This window comes from Phoca vitulina, unplaced genomic scaffold, assembly GCF_004348235.1.
Source record: "Phoca vitulina isolate PV1807 unplaced genomic scaffold, GSC_HSeal_1.0 scaffold65, whole genome shotgun sequence".
Lineage (NCBI taxonomy): Eukaryota > Metazoa > Chordata > Mammalia > Carnivora > Phocidae > Phoca > Phoca vitulina.
In genome coordinates, this window is record NW_022589768.1 from 5,612,813 (window position 1) to 5,632,438 (window position 19,626).

Sequence of the window (19,626 nt, forward strand, 5' to 3'; positions counted from 1 at the left end):
CTAACCTTCTCAACATCTCCAGACCTCTCTCTCTGCCCTTTTCTGGGTCTTCAGAGTGGATCCCACACAGCAGCTGCCCCTCTGTCCTGTCCATGGCTGCCTGGGGCTGGGGGCTTGGGGCTGGGACTGGGACTGGGGCTGGGGCTGGGACTGGGACCCAGACTTGGGTTCATCTTCACTGTTCTTTGGCAAAAAAGTAAGATTACAAAGTTGCTTTAAAGCTAAATAGATCCAATTGAAAGGGCTGTCTTTTACGCAGGGATTACATTCTACTTTTGGTGTTTACATGTCCAGGGGAAGAGCTGCACCATCTTCACGTGATACAGTAAATACTCGGCAACCCAGTTTCGGGGGGGGACTCTCATGGCTCCTGAGACTGGACAGTTGGGACCTCGGGAGCTTGGAGATGGGCTGTGGCCACCACTCACTCTGGTGGCCTCCATCTGGCCGAGGGACAACTTACTCCCTTCGCTCATCACGCTGAACTCCCAGGGCAGTAGGAAGAAAAGCTGGTGTGCTGCTTCTGCTTAGGCCCAACTCCTGGGGCGAAGCTCAAGGTTTCCAGCCCCTTCTTAAGTGCTGGCAGCCTCTGAAGGGCAGTGTGGCATCGTGAGCTGGCTTCTGTCCTGGTGCCCTGTTGGTGGGTCAGCAGGGGAAGCGGTTTTTCTCTGCAGTTGGTGGGAATTCTGGGGCCTGGGCTGGAGCCCTTCCCTCTTGGGGGGCTCGGAGCAGCTCCCCGTAGGTGCCTGGCCCTGCAGGTGGCCATTCCCATGCAAAGGATGGTCTGGGTTTCTTCCCCTCCTTGGAGAGTGACGCCCCCGCGGGGTTGGGAAGCCTCGTTGGGAGTCCCTTGTCGGGGACGGTGAGGACCAAGTCGTCAAGAACCAGGGGAAGAAGCACTCACAGTCACCTCGCTAAAGAATATTCATTTATTTATAATTATTGCTAAGTAAACTTCTCTTTTAAACGGGAACATAAAAACACAGTAGGGCTTTGCACAAGTGGAATTTCTAAACAGTTGGTTTGTATACACGTCAAAATAAGTTAGGATGGAATTTGTCCAGGAGTTTCCAAGTCACCCAAGAGGCCGCGTGCGCACCTCTCTTGAAAGGTCGGGGGAGGGGTGAGGACAGGAGCCTTGCGGAGACCACCCCCAGCTCAAATGTGTGAGTTGTGCTGTTTCCTTCTCTTAGCTTTGCCCGGGTCCAAGGCACAGGGCAGGGGGGCGTTCAAGTATCGAACCTCGCAGAGGGCCGGCGCTGATGGCGGGGCTGGGGGAGGAAAGGAGAGCCCCACCCTGGGGGCCAGCCCTTCTCCCTTGGGTTTCCACAACCAAGGCCACTGCACTGGCAGGAAGGAAGAGGAGGAGGAGGTACAGGGTTCTTTTTGGTACCAGGGGAGAAAGACATTGTGGGAAGAGGTAGTTTGCAGGGGGTGAGGCTTCTGCTCAGCAGGAGAAAATGTCTTCTACAGTGACGGGGTCACTGCCACCTGAGGGTCATCATGGCGGGCACCTGGGGGGCCGGGGGGGGGCGCCTCGGGGTTCTGGAGGGGAAAGGCTCCTGTGAGCCCCCAGCCCTCTGGTCTGCTGCCTCTTAGCGTGAGTGAGCTTTAGCAGAGAAGGAAGGGGCACCTGGCTGCCTGATCCCGAGGCCACCTTGTCCTCCCCTCAGTCCTGATCACAGCCACCCTGTAGCCTGGCTTGGTCCTTCACTAAGGATACAGCTTTGGGGGCGGCTGCATTTCCAGCTGGTTCCCCCCCACCCCCCACCCCGTCTGTTACCCCTCCTTTCCTGGTTTCTGGGCTGAAGTTGGTGGCTTCACCTCCTTCGCGCCTTTGGGGACAGCCCTGCCTGCCCCTCCCCACCGAGGCCTCAGGAGGCGAGTGGGCAGGAGTCTGGGTGCCCTAGCGTTCCTGAATGTGCCCTTTCGTGCCCCGGGCCTGTCTTGGGGTCCCGGGGCGGGAGGGGGCGTGGGGACAGAGGCCGGGAGAGCAGGCGAGCCAGGCAGCGAGCCGCGGGCTGAGCGGAATCAAGCCGCTGCGGGCCCTGCGGTGGGTGGCGCTGCGCGAGTCACGGGCCACAGGGGCGGTGCAGGGGTCCCCCCGGGCCTGCCCGGCTCCGCCCCCCGCCCCCCGCCCCGGCCCCTCCGCGCCTGGGCCAGGCCTGAGCCCTACCCGGCCAGCCGCTCGAGGTTGGGGAGGCATGAAGCACGCACAGCACACGAGGGAGCTTCCGTTTGGAAAAAGAAAATGATCTCCATCAGAAAAGAATAGGCGACACAGAATTGGAAAGAAAAAAAATAATAAATTACCTTCAAAATACCCCTTTTGCTCAAAAAAATTTTTTTTTCTCTATGGTCTTCATTTTCTTTTTAACTATGTTGCTCTTCACGGGAACCTGTTGACTCTTGGCTGTCCACTTCCTCAACATGGATACTTGTTAATAATACAACACTCCAGCCACCCCCCAGGTGGTCCTTGGCCTCCTCTGAGGACAGCCCCTCTCGGTCCCCTGCCCCTCACTCGAGGGGCTTCCGGCTGTCTTAGCGTGTGCCCAGCGAAAGGCACGTCCCAGCTCTGCTCACGTCGGGGGACCCTGGTGCGGTGACCCGTTCAACAAAGAACTGGATGACATCTGTTGAAATCCACTTTAGGGACACCCACTTTCAAACTGCTGGAAGGTGGGGGCCTTCGGGGGGTTGGCTGGAGAGGGCACTAGCTGGGGGCTGGGCTACACCCCGCTTTCCTGAGGCCAGGACCGGGGCTGCATGCATGCCTGGCTCCCGGAGAGCTCGGGAGGCACCAGGAGGTAGAAGGCAGAGGGCCCTGCCTGGCTGTTGATGAACAGGGTGGGGAAGGGGGCTCTGGGGCCTGGGCGTTTTCCAGCCCAGGGAAGGGGGTGGGCTGGGGGGGGCGGGCAGTGCTGACCAGCACAGGAGCTCAAACATCCCTTAGAGGCAGGAGTTGGTCCAGAGCGGAAACAAGGCCAGGCTCAAGTTATGTCTTCCTCCAGTGCCAGGACCCCTCTGCCGGGCCTGGAGAGACCTGAGGACCTGTGCCCTTGTGACCTGGCCCCAGATGGCCCCCACCAGCATTTCTCCCACCCTCCCGCAGCAGCAGGCCAAGGAGACCCAGAGCTGGGCCTTCTGTGCTCTCCTTCCTTCCCCAGATGCCTGGGGCCTGTGCCTGGTTCACAGCTGAGGCCAGGAGTACAGTCTCCATTTGGTCGAAAAGTCCCTAGTGGTGCAAACGACTCGGTGGGGGCGGGGGGGGGGGCTCGGGACAGTGGGGCAGTAGCTTCTGGGCCGCGGCAGGTGCAGCCCGCAGCAGCGGGGTCTCCCCCCACGTCCCACGCCCTCCCCGCCCCTGCTGGGCGGCCCAGCTTGCGCTATAGCACGTTGTAGTAGGCCATCTCCTTCATGGCCTGTCCGGTGAGGACGCTGGCCTCGGCGCTGCTGTCCACCCCGGCGTAGGCGTAGGCGTTCTCGAAGTCCTCCATCTCCTGCTGGCTGTCAAGCTCGGAGGGGTCAGTGCCGGTCAGCTCCATCATGGGGTCTGCAAGAGAGGGGCACAGTTAGGCCCGGATGCCGCCTCCTGGGAAGAGCCGGTCCCTTCCAGACGGAAGCAGAGGACCTTTCTCAAGAGAGGACTTCCTAGTCATTGCTTCCAGAGGATTCTCCGCTGCCTCTCTTCCTTCCTGTGGCTTCTCAGAGGGGTCACCAGATCTGAGCGCTAAAGCTGTGTGTGTTGGGGGAGGTGGGGGGAGCAGTGCAGGCCTGGCCTTGAACTCTTGTTTGCCCTCCAAAGTCAGCCCTCCTATGCATCCTCTGCAGTGTTGTGCATTGGCCGCCTTGGCCACATGAAAGCCTGCTGCTATACGTCATGTTTCTGCAGCACCACTCAGCATGTGAACTATGGAACTGCCCACACACCGTCCCATGAATGCTCACGGCAACCCCGTGCAGGAGGTCAAAAGGAAGTTCAGAGAAGTTAATCCACTTGCCAAAGGGCGCCCAGCAAGTGCGTTGTTTTGGCCCACTGTGCTGTTCTGCCTCAAAGGGCGGGAGGGAGCCCTTTCTAACCTCTGGCTTCCTACCAGCCTTAGCGCTTTAGACCGGCTTTGCCCAGTGGTCTCCTTAGGCCTTGCTCTTCGAGGACAAACACCCAGGGTAGGTCAACAGAGATGCATGAGGCAAAAACTCCAAGAGGCCTCTCGTAATTTTATCAATTTGAAATCTTACTGTAAAGTTCTTAGCGTCAGAACAAAAGCCAGGTGGAAAGCTCCACAGAGGAGGCCCGGGCTGCCTTCCATCCGAGGGAGGGAGGGAGGGAAGCCCAGGGGATGATCTGGGGACCCTGGGAAACTGGCTGGCAGGGACTGTGGCTGAGCCCCAGTGTGTGTTCTGCCCCTGTGCACCTAGGAGAAGTGATGTGTTTTGGGGAGAAACAGACCCCAGTCAAGGGGGTGGTCCTGACAAGTCTAAGGCAGGGTTTTGGCACTACTAACATTTGGGGCCATAATTCTTTCCTGTGGGGGGCGCTGTAGGATGTGCGCGGTAGGACGGCTAGCAGTTTCCCTGGTCTCTACCGGCGTCACTCCAGGAACAACAATCCAAAACGTCTCTAGACTTGGCCAAATGTCCCCAGGGGGCAAACTCACCCCCAGTAAGAACCAGGGGTCTAAAGGCAATTCTACCCCTTGCCAACGAGTGGGTCAGGAATGAATTCAGGCCAGTGAATCATGACAGGTCTGCTTGTGAATTCTTTGAATTCACACGATTCTCATTGGTTTTTATAGAGCAAAGGGAAGAGGCTCTTACTCTCCCACTGGCTGTGCACAAGCCCTGAGCAGCACACCGCCCTAAAGAACAATGGCAGCCATCTTGTGACCATGAGGAAAATCAGAGCTAACGCTGTGAACAGACGGAGGGAGCCTCACCCTGGTGTCATTGTTGAGGGGCTGACTCAGCCAACTCTGAAGATGGCCTGGATTTCAAGTCCTTTCTGAATCTATTTCATTATTGTTTAACGAGTTGGGGGGGGGGGGTCTATTACTCACGCCCAGAGCATCTGACAAACTGTGAGTCTTTCTGACTTTATAAAACAAGGTTAGCTGTTCCAAATCCTAAAGATACTAGGCTGTTTCTTCCTCAAATCCTCGTGCCATACCTTCAAATGATACAGTTGACTGAACATTAAAACAAGCTAATAGTGTACCATTTTTTACAAGGACATTGATCCACCTCCCAAATTTATTAGATGGTTCCATCTAGAATGTACGCTGCCTTCCTCCTGCATAAGTGTGAAGCCCGAGCTTTTCAGACCAAGGTTATATGCGAGAGGCGGATTGGCTTGGGTCCCAGCCATTCAAGTACCAATCACTCCTTTACTGTCTGTAATCTGGTGCACTCAGGAAGAAAGCAGTCCTCTGCAGCCCTGGTTACTGACCTCAGACAGAAAGAGCGTGTGCCTTCACCACCCCCTGGGAGCAAGGTGTGCAGGGACAGCTGTTTCCAAAAGGACAAGTTCTGCTCTGGTCCCTCCTGGTGGGTTAGGTACATGGCGGGTCTGCCAGACTGTGGCTGTCCAACCCTACTGCACATAGAATGATCTAAAGTGCTTTAAAGTGCTGCTCCTAGGCCACATGCCAGATCAATTACATCTGACTCTCTGGGGCTGAGACTCAGGCATCAGCATTTTAAAAATTCCCCAGGTGCTTTCGATGCGTAGCCAAGTTTGAGAACCAGACCTTTAGAGTCCAGATCAAAGGTTCTCAAAGTGAGGTCCCTGATCAGCAGCTTTGGCATCCCCTGAGAACTTGCTGGAAATGCAAATTCTGCAACCCTACCCCAGACCTACAGATTCAGATGCCCCAGGGGTGGAGCCCTGCCATTTGTTTTAACAGATTTCCAGGTGATTCCAATGCATGCCAAAGTTTGAAACCACCACTCTAGTCCCATGCCTCTAAAACTCTACTGTGCAAACAGATCGCCCTGGGATCTTTTTTGAAGTGCAGATTCTGATTCAGGAGGTGTGGGGTAGGGCTGAGTCAGCAGTTCTAGCAAGATCCCAGATGATCCTGATACTGTTGGTTCTCGTACCACATTTTGAGTTGGAAGGGGCTGCAGAGAGCACCTCTATGCAGCTAATGGGGTTGCATCCTTGCTGACAAGAACGGAAAACCGAGGACACCCGTTTCTGCCAGAAAACCCAGGCCATTCACTGGTTAGCTGCTGCAAAACCAAAGCAGGGTGCCTGCAGCCATCCCCCAATATCTGATTGACTGCTAGCGAGTAACGTCATGCAGGCAGGTCAACTCACCCGTATTGTTCCCTCTGCTACTTTGTCTGACAAGACATGCCAGACAGTCAACTAGCTCCAGACCGTTCAGGGAGCCTTCCTGAGGTGCCATCAGCTCTTTCTTCCAGGAGAATCTCTTGAGTCCCTCCTCCCCTCAATAAGGCAAGAGAGACTAACGGTCTTCCACGACTGACGAGTGTGGAGGGCACAGGATATCGCTCACACTTAGGGATGTTATAAGCTACCAACCGCAGAGGTGAGGCCCCTCCCCTGAGTGCGTGGCCTACACTGTCTTTGGCAAGCACTGTGAAGAGTGTGACGGACTGCATTACACTTTTTGCCTTGGCCGCTGGGAAGCTCAGAGCTCCCCCCGGGCTGTCCACAGACCCTCCCATGGTACAGTTGGGATCGGGACCTCACCTGGCTTCCCTCATCTCTCCAGCCCGCCCTTTTCCCTTTTGTTACTTCCTTTCCCAGCCAACCATTTCTTTTAAATGTCACTGTCATAGTCATAAAAGTGTCTGTCCTCCCCCCCATGCCCAGGTGCTGTGATCTTCCCTGAGTTACCTAACTTCTCTGGCCTTCAGTTTCTGCATCTGTAAGATGGGGATAATTAGCAGAGCCAACCTCACTGTGGGGAGCACGTGAGTTAATAAAGGCAATATTAGTTAGGATTTTTATTTCTTACTGTTTACGTGAGCCCGCTGAAGTCCTCGGAGGAACATAAATGCCCCATCGTCAGCACCAGGACCCCCTTCCAGGGTACCTCCCCCCTAGCCCGGAGCCCACCCCAGTGAGGTCTCAGGCCTGGCCAGCCTCCCCCCGGCCCTGACTGGACAGGAGGCTCCTGAGCGTGCCGTGACAGGACCACTCCCGCGCCGTCCGCGGTGCGTGGCCCACCCACCTTGGCTGTCTAGGCCGATGTCCATGACACCGTGCTTGACCTTCATGTGCCGGCTCAGGTTGCCCTTGAGGTTAAACTTGCTGGAGCAGTAGGGGCACTTGAAGGGCTTGCTGCCCGCGTGTAGGTGCATGTGACCCAGCAGGTTGTACATGCGGTTGAAGGACTTCCCACACACCTGGAACACACCAACTCGGCATCAGGAGCTCTTGGGGAGCCTGCCCTCCCTGAACCCTCAGCCCGCTCCCACCTCCCTGCTGGGGCTCGAATCCCATTCGCTATGGACAGCACTCACTCTGTCCTTTCCTAGGTGGCCCCAGAGGCCCGAGAGCCAGAGACCCAAGCCAACTCTTGCTGGTCGCTGTTCCACTCTCCCCGAGCTGGACTTACCGAAAACCCAGGGCTGGGCTCTCCGACCACACTGAGTCCCATGCCTGGGCTTTTCCCCTCTGGCTGTGCAGGGACCTTCACCCCGTCCCCAACTTCCAAAAAATACCACCTCAACAGCGTATAGGCTCTGAACACCACGGCCCACAGCACCCCACCGAGCCCGGGCATTTTCACCCCCGAAGTGGGTTCCCCTGCTTGCACTGGCCGGGCCGGCTCCGGGCGGGTGTCAGCAGCTGCAGTCATGCCGACCTGGGGCCACCCGTGGGGACGTCCTGCCTGGGGGCCCTGACAGCCTGGTACCTTGCATTTGAATGGCTTCACAGGCGAGTGTACAATCATGTGGGTCTTGAGGGTCTGCTTCTGCACGAAGGTCTTAAAGCAGATGTGGCACTGGTAGGGCCGGACGCTGGTATGGATCAGCATGTGCCGCTTCATGTTTGCCTGCAGGGTGAACTCCCGGCCGCACACCTCGCACTTGAACTCCTTCACGCCCTGGCGGGAGGGGGGGCGGGGAGGTGATGGTCAGGCCACACGACGGGCACAGCTCCTGGAAGTGTGTGTGTGTGTGTGTGGGGGGGGGCGGCCACAGTATCTGAATGTATGCACAGCTTCTAGAAAGTGACTTCCTGGGGGTGTTCCGGACGGGTACCACTTGAGGAAAGCCTCTGGGAGAATGTTGGGGCAGGGCCACTGACTCCAGGAAGCCTTCTAGTTCCTACCGACACACCTGCTGTCTCCTGCCCACCTGGGCAGGTGTACCTCTAGGTTCGTACCAGCGCACCAAGGCAAATGTGTTCATTCATTTGTTCGTTCGTTCATCCATCCATCCATCCAGCAACCATTTACTGGGCACCTATGACAAGCCCAGCATCACTCCAGGCACCAGGGATCTGTGGCCAATATGAGAGCCACAGCCTGGAGGACTGTCCTCAGGTCAAGGGCACACATATGTGTTTTTCCCCTCAGTGTTGTCTCTCAGTGGTCCTTCTGGTTCACGGACCCCCTTGAGATTAAAAGTGTGGACACTCCAGGAAAAATGACACTTGGATCTGAATACAAGAGTTCTCAAACCTCCGGAGCCCATCCACTTGACCCCTTGAGAGTTTTCCGAGCTTCCCTGGTAATAAGAACCAAGCACCTTGTTGCACATACAGCCTCTTGGGAGAGTCTTCCCTGGAGATGCCGGGCCAGTAGGCCCAGGAATTTTTAGTCTCAACAAGTCCCTCAGATGATTCTTATCATTGAAGGAGTTTGGGACACTTGGCCCCAGGAGACAATGATTCCAGGGGCAAACCCTCTGGTTTATCGTAACATGCTCGTCCATGGTCTGGAGGGGACCCCCGGAGTGGGACAGGGCGTTGTGAGCACTGGGGGGTCCCATGTACTGCCTGGGGAGGAAAGTCAGGACAAAGGCTGGGAGCTGATCTCTTTGCCGAGGCAGTAATTTAGTAGACCCCCGGTGGGACAGATGTGTGGGTGCGGACACGGCTGCTGTCTGCTTACGTGGGACAGAGTTTCGTATTATGAGGTGCCTGTGTCTATCTCTGCTGGCAGACAGGGGCTGTCGGGCGCGTCTCTACGCTCACCTGACACACTGAAGGTGCATCTGACCACCAGGGGGCCCTGCCTCGGGGCGCTGACTCCCTAAGTGCGTATGATGTGCATGCTGCGCAAATTTAGGCTGATGACAGGCATGTTTTCCATTTTACCGGCCTTTGATTTTTGTTTTCGGTTTTTCTTCACAGTATTATTTCTCTTTTAACACTTTGCAGACTCGCAGGGATTTTTAGTAGAGGAGAAAAATGGCACAGAGAGGGCCCATGTGCTTTTGGTTGCCCCTCTTTTCCCTGCAGACACGAAGTCGGTCGGTCATCTGGTTTCACTCAAGGCACGGTCCGCTTTAATGGCTGAGCCCAGACTCAGCTTCAGAATCCTTCTTAACATCACACTCCGGGCAGCTATACCAGCTGACTGGGGAGCAGCTGCAAAAGCCTACAAATCATCTCTGCTCTAGTAGAAGGCGTTCCCAGGGCCGGGAAGGCTGGATTCTTGGGCTGGTAGGCTATCACCCCCCGACTCGCTGCCGCGTTCACTGTGGGAGGTGAGGGCACAGGCTGGACCCCGAGTGGCCCTACGGTGGCCTTTACAGAACGAGGGAGCTCTCTACCTTGAGCTGCAAAACGTGAAGTTCGATGGATTTGGGGTGGAAACGATGGGGCGGGCTAAGTGCCGGAGCGAGGCTGTGGGACCCACGAGGCCTCATTCCATCTGCTTGGACAGAAAGGCCTCTGGGAGGGGGTGGTGACAGTGGTTGAAAGGCAGGGTGGCTGGTGGCCTGAGGGGAGGGAGAGGACGGTGGGGGACAGTGGGTCAAAGTGATCTCGGGGACACAGTGGACAAGGACAGTGTGCTCCACCTTCCATCCCTACAAACCGCTCTGCCTAGTTTATGTCCTTTTCCATAACAAATATTTTTCCTTCTATCTGCTCCCTTTTAAAAATGCAATATATTCCAGCTTTTCCTAAAGGTAAGTCCCAGGTTTTGATACAGTTTTGTAATTACAAGGAGCAAAGGAAACCTTCTCTACTTCTAACCGGCTCGTCCACCGCCCTGTGGCCTCCCGGTCTCTGCGTTCCCAGAGGGTAGGCTGCTTCAGTGATTCAACTGGGTTCCCTGGGACCTGCCGGGGTTCCTCCAATAGTTCATTCAAAAACTTCAAAAAAGACTGAGGGTTCTGGGGGGGGGGGATGGGTTAGCCTGGTGATGGGTATTAAGGAGGGCATGTAATGCATGGAGCACTGGGTGTTATACGCAAACAATGCATCATGGAACACTACATCGAAAACTAATGATGTGGGGCGCCCGGGTGGCTCAGCCGTTAAGCGTCTGCCTTCGGCTCAGGTCGTGATCGTCGGGTCCTGGGATGGAGCCCCCATCGTTCCCTGCTCAGCAGGAAGCCTGCTTCTCCCTCTCCCACTCCCCCTGCTTGTGTTCCCTTTCTCGCTGTGTCTCTCCCTGTCAAATAAAAAAATAAAATCTTAAAAAAATACACAAAAAACTAATGATGTAATGTATGGTGATTAACATAACATTAAAAAAAAAAAAAACTTCAAAAAAGTAAGTTTTACTGTTAAGAAAAAAACCCTGAGTTCCAATTGTATTTTTTTCTAATACTCCTCCCAATGAATATGTAATTATAAACGTAAGACAGGTTCATCTGCGTCCCATCTCTATTGCCCCCTAAATGATGTGAAGCAGGGCTCTGGGAGGCACTGGATGAAAGGCGGGCAGGAGGAGAGGGAGGAGCCTCAGGCCTGGGGCCACGCCCCTGGGGGAGGGCGGCCGCTGGGGGGAGGGGCAAGGCGCCAGGGGCTAGGCCCCGCCCCACCCCGCCCCGCCCCGCAGCCCCGCCCCGCCCAGGGCGGCCGGCAGCCCTACCTTGTGGGTGAGGGAGTGCTGCTTGAGGTGGTGGATCTGGCTGAACTCCATGCCGCACTCGGTGCACACGAAGGGCCGCACGTTCTGGTGCTTGAGCATGTGGTTCTGCAGCTGGCTGCGGTAGTGGAAGGACTTGTCGCACTCGAGGCACTGGTAGAGGGTGGGGCCCTGGTGGGAGGCCAGGTGGCGCTTGAGCTGCGTCAGGGTGGAGAAGTCCAGGCCGCACTCGACGCACACGTGGCAGCGGCCGCTCTCGTGCTTCACCTCGTGCGCCTTGAGCTCGCTGGGGTAGGCGAAGCCGCGGCCGCAGAAGTGGCAGCTGTAGGGCTTGACCTCCGAGTGCAGCAGCATGTGGCGCTTGAGGTGGCTGGTCTGCGTGAAGGCCTTGTGGCACACCTGGCACTTGTGCGGCCGCGTGCCCTGGTGCGTGAGCAGGTGCGTCTGCAGGTGGCTGGGCTGCTTGAAGAGCTTGCTGCAGTGCGGGCACGAGTGCGGCTTGATGCCGTTGTGGCCCAGGATGTGCGTCACCAGGTTGTACTTGGACGTGTAGGACTTCTCGCACATGCGGCACTGCCAGCGCTTCTGGCGGTCGCCCGCCTCCACCAGGTACGAGTCGTCGATCTGCACGTTGATGTCCAGCCGGTCGAGCTGGGCCTTCTTGTGGCGCTCCGCCGTCGAGCCGGCCGCGTCGGCCTCCAGCTCGCCCGCCTCCTGCCACACGAAGCCCTGCTCCGGCTTCACGGGCTCCGGGGACTCCATGGTGGCGGCCTCGGGCTCGCTCAGGGGGGCCAGGGGGGCCGGCTCAAAGCCACACTCGGACGGCAGGGCCTCCGGCCCGGGCAGCGCCATGCCGGGCTCCGGGAAGCCGTCCCGGGCCGGGTCGGGGAAGTGGGGGTCGTAGGGGGCCGCGTCCAGCTCCGGCCTCGGGGCTCGGGGCAGGTGGCGCAGCGTCCGGGGCTTGCGGCTGAAGGCGCTCAGGTCGATCATCTTGACGGCGCTGCTCTGCACCAGGGTCTCGCAGCCGCCGCCACCGCCGGCCACCTGGGCGGGGGCCTCCGCGGGGCCGGCATCCTTGTCGTCACCGGGCACGGACACCTCGTAGACCTCCTGCTCCTCCTCCTCCTCCTCCACCTTCTCAAACTTGACCTTGGGCACCAGCCGCACGGGCGGCCGCGTCTTCCGCCGGGTGTGCTTCTCGAAGGCCGCCTCCACCTCCAGCACCTCCTCTTCCGCCGGCTCCTCCAGGGCCCTCCCGCTGCAGGCCAGCTGGTAGACGTCGGGGCCTGCGGGCCCGGGCTCCCCCATGGCCGACGCGGACAGCTCGGGCCCCAGGTCCGGGTAGAAGGCTTCGGCGCTTATGGTGGCTCCAAAGAGCTCATTTTCCGAGACCAGGCCCAGCACGGCGGCCTGAGCCAAGGACAGCACCACCACGGCATCCGTCTGTGTCCCTGAGTCCATGAAGCCCTCCATCCCGCGGCGGCTGGCTAGGAGGGCATCGCTGCAGGGGGAGAACGGGGCGTTAATACTGCCGGTTCCTGGCCGCACACACAATAGACACACGCACGTAGCCATTAGCTTGGCTAATTTGGGGTGCATCTGTCCCTGGCGCGTTTCTCCCCCTGCCTTGGGAACAGGACGCACTTGTCATTACGGGGACGCCCTCTGTGTGTCTGACCATTTCCCCCATTCCCTGTGGGATCCTGGACAAGCCCTGCCCCCTCCCTGGCCTCAGTCGGCCCTCCTGTAACAGGAAGGTGGCATTTCCACAGCGGTTCTCAAACTATGTTCCCCATAATGTCCTTCCAGAGTTCCTCCAAAATGCTGATTTAAAATTGCAAAAAATAAGAAGAACCATGAGAGACGATGGACTCTGAAAAACAAACTGAGGGTTCTAGAGGGGAGGGGGGTGGGAGGATGGGTTAGCCTGGTGATGGGTATTGAGGAGGGCACGTTCTGCATGGAGCACTGGGTGTTATGCACAAACAATGAATCATGGAACACTATATCTAAAACTAATGATGTAATGTATGGGGATTAACATAACAATAAAAAATTTAAAAAAATAAAAAAAATAAAATTGCAAAAAATAAAGATTCCTTTCTTTTAAAAATCCATTTTCGAGTACCCATCTACTCTCAAACGTGATCTACGGGGCGCCTGGGTGGCTCAGTCGGTTAGGCGTCTGCCTTCGGCTCCGGTCATGATCCCAGGGTCCTGGGATCGAGCCCCGCATCGGGCTCCCTGCTCAGCGGGAAGCCTGCTTCTCCCTCTCCCACTCCCCCTGCTTGTGTCCCCTCTCTCACAGTCTCTTTCGCTGTCAAATAAATAAATAAAATCTTTAAAAAAAAAAAAAACAAAAAAAAAACGTGATCTACACCTCGCTTCGGCCCATTCTGTAGCCCCACTGGCTTTGTTCCCAAGGTAATTAATTTTGCACAGACCTTGAGACCGTACAGTGAGGTGTTTTGGGTTTTAAAAAATACATATATTGGGTGCCTGGGTGGCTCAGTTGGTTGAGCAACTGCCTTTGGCTCAGGTCATGATCCTGGAGTCCCGGGATCGAGTCCCACATCGGGCTCCCTGTTCGGCAGGGAGTCTGCTTCTCCCTCTGACCCTCCCCCTCTCATGCTGTCTCTCTTATCCTCTCTCTCTCTCTCAAATAAATAAATAAAATCTTTCTTAAAAAAATAAAATAAAATAAAAAATACATATATTGCCGGGAGGGGGGTGAGGTGGGGGAAAATTAAAAAAAAATGTTTTATATATATATATATATATATATATATATATATATATATATAGCAAAAACAAGGCAACACGCAAACATAAATGAGGTGCCAAGGTCCATCTCGGCGGCTTATCTGTGAAGCCCGATGTTACATGACTGGGTCACAACAGGTGATTGTTCTGGATTAGCTAAGCATTACACATTTAGATATCTAAATTTATGCCGATTAAAAGTACAGCTCTCCTCGGATTTGCACACCGGCGTTCCATGTAGGATGTGATCTGGTCGAAGGGCCCGTGATCACGGCTAACACGTTCGAGAGCACTGTCTGAAACGAATACGAAAGCCGGCTCCCAGGTTCGCAGGCATGCGCTCTGACCCGACGGGTTCTTCTAAAAAAGCCAACGCGCCCACCTGCTCTGGTCCAAACCCCGGGGGCACCGGCTGCCTGCCTTCCTAGGGGCGCAGTCTGTGTAACGGGCCTTTGCATATGATTCTCCCACTGGCGCGAACGAGCTCCCGGCTCCTCCCACCAGCCTCCCAGGCTTCCCTCAAATTGCACCTGTTTCTGGGACTCACCGGGCCTCCCTCGGCCCTGGCGCCCTCTCCGGGCCTCCCCGGGACTGCGTGTGCCCCGCACGTGGGAGGGCCTCCTCTCTGGCCTGGGACACTCGGCCTGCTTGCAAGGCCCACCTGGCTCGGCGCAGGCACATCAGAAGTGCTCCATAGGAGGGGGAAAGCTATTACTGGGCTGGCTCCTGGCTGCCCGGCCTGCTCTGACCTCAGGGTCAAGGTCAGGCACATGGCGGGCTGTGGCCCTTCCTCAGGAAACCGGCTCTGGGCCTCGTATCTCCCTCCCCCCACAGGCCAGGGGAGCTTCTCCTTCCTGAAGCCGGCTAAAAATAAAATACCCCAGACAGGAATTTAGCTTCCTTGAAACGGACGCTAAAGATTAAACTGTTATTCTTCAAGTCAGGCTCTCGTGAGAGGGTCAGGTGGGACATTCCCACTCTCCCCCCGCCCCCCCAGACCACCAGTCTGACACAGCACCCAGGGGCAGCCCTTATGCCGGCTGTGGGTTTGAGCAAACAACATGCTCAGCACTTTTTCTAGACTTCCCTGAAGTCAGGGCCAGGGAGGGAGCAACTGATCCCCAGCAGCACAGCCGGTGTCGGGACTTGGCCCTGGGTTTGGAGTTCAAATCCGGCTTTTGCCCTTTTCTCGCTCAGGCACATCCCATAGCATCCTCTGCTCGTGGGGTGGCGAGTGCAAATGTTGGCTCCCTCTCTGTCCTCCCCTCCGCGGCCCCAAAGCTGGCACCTCCCCCCCCCCCCCACCCCCAGCGACCTCAAGTGAATGGGAGCAAAGAAGCCATCATCCCTCTGGGAGATGAGCCGCGGGAGCGGGGCGCAGGTCTGGCGTGGGCCCCCGTGGGGCGGGTCACCGTCCAGTTTATCATCAGGGCTAGGACTGACCTTTTGGAGTGAAAGGGGCCACTCCTAATGATCACACCAGCCCCTGGCCAACCAGGCGTCCCCTCCCCCTGGGAGCAGGCAGGCAGTTTTGACTTTGGGGCTGGAGTCAATGTTCCTGTGACAGGAGCCTCTGCCTGGGTGTGAAAGGGGACCTGCCTGGGGTTCTTGCTCATGAGGGGTTTGTGCCCACGTGGCGTGGGACACAGGGGAGCCAACAATTACCCCTAAATGTGGGCAGAAGAGCTAGCTTCCCATTACCGAGTGCTCACAAGGTCCCAGGTGAGCCATTTAATCCTAAAAACAACCCCATGGGGGGGGTGGGGGCGGGATGCACCCCATTTCACAGCCCAGGAACCCAGGGCCTCAGTCACAGGCTCGAGTGTCCCGTCAGTCAGGGCAGAGCTGGGTCTGCACCCAGGCTTGTGGGCCCTACAGCCCGGCCCCATCTGGGCCCCATGCCTCTAGCTCTGCTCCTTTAATCTGTGCCACCTGGTAGGTCGCGTCACGGCTCTGAGCCCGGCCTCGGCTCCCAGGTGCTGCCCTGTGGTGCCCAGGGTCCGAGGAGCCAGCAGGTGCTCATGGGCCCCCAGGCGACCTGCAACTGGGAAGCCTCAGGGCTGTCCCTGTCCGGCTGGTCCGGGGACCCCTCCAGGGCAGCTAGAGCCCCTCCACGGCTCTCTACTCAGACCGCACTTCTTGCTGGAACCCTGCATCAGCCCCGTACCTGCCTGGCCAGTCAGACCCCTGCTCTTCCCGTGCGCCGGACAGACACTTGCCTGAGCAGAACACCCACCCCCCGCCGCAAGTGCACGTTCGCTGGCGCAGCCACGTGGGCTGCAATGCGGGCTGCACGTGTGTGCGTGTGTGCGCGTGGGTTTCAGATGGGCTCTGTTTGTTGAGACAGAGGCTCAGAAAAGGAAGACAGGGAATCTAATTTACCTGCGTTTTGCATGCGTGCTCCATCTACCAGACACGGAAACGAGGAGTGGGAAGGTGGGGATACTCTGCAACCCAGTGTCCCTATTTCTCCTCCTCCTGGGTCATCTTTTGGGCACCCTCCGCCCCACTGGCTACAGCCCTTCTGTTTTATGCCCTAGCTCGAGGCCCGGAGGAGAGCCTGCCAGGTGTGCACCACCGTGGGCCAGGCGCCCCCTCCTCAAGGCCCCCCCTCGTGTGGGGCTCAGAACCAAAGCTCACCACCGTGTCCCAGAGAAAGGGGAGCTCAGGCCTTCCTGGGCTCTCCACGGCCTCGCTAGGAGGTGAGGGGCATCCATCTGGGCAGGATGCAGCTCAGCCTCCTGCCAGGGCACCCTGGGTTCCCAATGTGGAGAGAAAGGACATGGCAAAGGCAGGAAAACAGAGGAGATAGAATAGCTGCTTGGTTGTAGCTTAAAGACTGGGACTGGGAGTGCGGGGAAGGGAGGCCATGGCGGGGAGGTAGGAGGGGCAGCCCTATTTCCCAGGGCCCAGCATCACCCAGGCCAGCCCCCTGGGGAGCGCCCCAAGCCTTACCCTCTGAGGCCCAGCAGGAGGCCTTCCCCACCCGGGCAGGGACCCTGGCCCCCAGAGCGCTGTCACCTCACCTACTGCTATACTCTAAGTGTTCCTGTCAACACCGACACTCTTGTCACATGCATTAAGGGGTGACTTGCTGTGTGACGCTGGACGAGTCACCTGACCACACAGGTCTTGGTTTCCTTGTCTGTAAAAAAGCACACGTGGCTTCTTGGAAGGCTGAGGGCAGGTTAATCCTTGGCCTACCTGCCTGTCACCCCGGGTCCCCTCTGTGAGATGCGGCAGCACCCCTGCTCCCCCCACACTGTTCTAGAAGAGCCTTTCCCGTCAGTGAGAGCCCCTCCACGCATCCCCGCTCTGAGAGCAGGACAGGGGAGCTCGGGGTGGCCTAGAACACACACGGTAGGGCAGAGCTCGGGTGGAAGGCACGGGAGGCCTGGCCTGCCTTGGGGGCCCTGGGAAGGAAGTGACCAGCAGGTTATTCTTTGAGTAAATTCTACCACCAGGACATCCTCTCAAGAAACAACTGACAGCATAGGAATAACGCCCTGGGGCTTCTGCCAACCCCACTCTGGGATGTCCCCATGCGCCGTGACCCGTTTACTGCGATGACTATCCTTGAGGGTCTAGTAGGTGTCAGGGCCTGTCCCCCACACAGGCTGCACGGTGCTCTGGGCTTCTGCTGGGAGGGCGGGTTTGGCCCTTGGCCCCTTCGTCTTGGCCTTGGACCACCAGGTGGCTCAGAGGCTGTGTCTCCAGTCCTGCACCTCAGCCACAGCTCCCGGGTACCCACGAGGTGCTGGGTACTGGTCTTGGTTGTAGGGATACAGTAGAGAGCAAAATAAAGTTGCAGCCCTCAAGGAGCCACCCTGAGCGAGCTCAGTTAACAGTGGAAGCACCGGGATCTGGGGGGCGGGGGGAGGCAGGGGCGCAGCACTGGGGCCGGGTGGGGGCAGGGCTGAGGCCTGGGGCCCTGCGGAGACAGTTCAGGGCCCAGTAGAGAACAGAGGATGGTCTCACTCCTCGGTCTGGCATTTGCACCCTCTGGAATGTGGCTCAGGGTCCCTTCCTGCCCCCGGCACCAGCTGCACCACTTGGGGGGGTGCATGCCCATGCGTGCAGGGGGTGTGGCTGGGCCCTCTGCCCCCCCCAGGTGTGGACAAGCGGAGGCTGGAGTGGGGCGGGAGGGCAGCTGGGCCCGGGGAGGGGAAAAGGCAGTTGCAGGTCTGTCCGGGGCTGTAAGCACTCGCAGCAAAACTGCCCGCTGTGTCCTCGGCTGTCTTCCTCACTGCAGACTTCAAGGTGAATCCCCAGAAAGGAAGAGGAAGCAAAAGCCAGGGCTGGAGTCTTGTGCAAACCTCAGGGCTCCTTGCCAGAGTCTCACTTCTGCTGGCCCTGGGCCTCACTGGACTCGGCCCTGGGCCTCCCTGGACTCGGGGCATGCGGGCAGTGCTGCGGGGGCGGGTGGGGATGGGGTGTGGCGGCCAAGGGGGAAGTGTGCGAGTCTCTCTCTGCCTCAGCTTCCCCTTTTCTCTATGGGCAGATTTGCTGAGCCCGCCTCCAGGAGTCAGGGTGGCTGGGCCACCAACACAGCGCCTCCAACCCACAAACCACACAAGAGCCTGAGGTACACGTACACTGTGTCCAGCCACTTCTTTCTACAGGTAAGGAAAGTGAGGCCCAGGGAGGGGACTGGTCCAAGGTCACACAGTGAGAAGGTGAGGCAAGGACTAGAGTATAGGTTGTGGGCCCCGGAGCCTATCCTCAGCCACATGGCCTGCAGGATAAAGTCCTCACGTCTTAGCTGGCTGCTCAGTGTTGTCCCCAGCTAGAAGGCTCCACCTGATCCTCCATCAAGCCTTCCTGTCTCTCTGCAGTGTGTGCATGCACACGTGTACACACACACACAAAACCTGTCTTCTATCTCAGGGCCTTTGCACAGGCTGACTCCTCTGCCAGGCCTGCCCTTCCCCGGCACTGAGTGAATACCCCCTTATCCTTTAGGATTCCCCCCTCCAGGGAAGCATTCCTTAGCCTGTGGGCAGGGCAAGGGCCTCTTCCACAGCCTGAGGCCTCAGGTTAATTTTCCTATAGACTTGGCTGGGCCATGGTGCCCCGCTGTTTGCTCAAACACTAATCTAGATGTTGCTGTGAACTATCCTGTGGATGTGATTAACATCTACAACCAGCTGACCTGAAGTAAAGCAGACTGCCCTCCTTAATGTCAGCAGCTCTCAGCCAATCGGTTGAAGCCTTCGGAGAACAGCCGAGATTTCCCAGAGAAGAAGGGATTCTGCCTGAAGACCGAATCACGGAAATCCTGCCCGCGTTGCCAGCCTGCCAGTCTGCCCTGCAGATTTCGGACTTGCCAGCCCCCACAATTGGGTGAGCCAATTCCTTAAAATAAATCTCTCTCTTTGTATATATATATACATCCTACTGGTTCTGCTTCTCTGGAGAACTCGGTACAATCACGCTGATTCATAACTGTATGTTTATGATCATCTCACCACCAGCCGGCCCACCCAGAGGATAGTGACTGTAAGGGAGCAGAGTGGGCCCCGTAGGGGAGTGTCCTGGGGGACAGACACCAGGCTAGAGGAAGGGGGAGGAAAGAGCTGATAGCTACTGAGGCACCTAGAATGAATGAATGAGACCCGGGGAGGTGGGGGGGCGGGTGGGAATCCTTGCCTGAGAGTTCCACAGACGCTTTGCTCTTCTGTGTCTTTCTTTATCCACCTCACCCCTGGGACAGTCCTGCCTCCTCCACAGGGGTGGACTCCAGGCTTCACAGAGAGGGTTTTGCTCTGGCAGAGTCCCCGGGGGCTCGGGCCCACGAGCTCTGCACTATTCCCACCTGTGACGCCCTCACAGGTGG

General features: G+C 57.6%; 1 protein-coding gene across 1 annotated transcript in view; it reads right to left on the reverse strand.

Moving 5' to 3' along the window:
- Window positions 1-2,144: 2,144 nt before the first annotated feature.
- ZNF710 (zinc finger protein 710) overlaps window positions 2,145-19,626 on the reverse strand; it is a 62,805-nt gene continuing 45,323 nt past the window's right edge. The window contains exons 2-5 of the mRNA XM_032391950.1: window positions 11,031-12,528; window positions 7,893-8,084; window positions 7,206-7,380; window positions 2,145-3,556 (exon numbers count right to left, since the gene is read on the reverse strand). Of these exons, the coding sequence (XP_032247841.1) occupies window positions 3,390-3,556; window positions 7,206-7,380; window positions 7,893-8,084; window positions 11,031-12,500 (2,004 nt within the window). The 5' untranslated portion in view covers window positions 12,501-12,528 and the 3' untranslated portion in view covers window positions 2,145-3,389. The remainder of the gene's footprint in view (window positions 3,557-7,205; window positions 7,381-7,892; window positions 8,085-11,030; window positions 12,529-19,626) is intronic.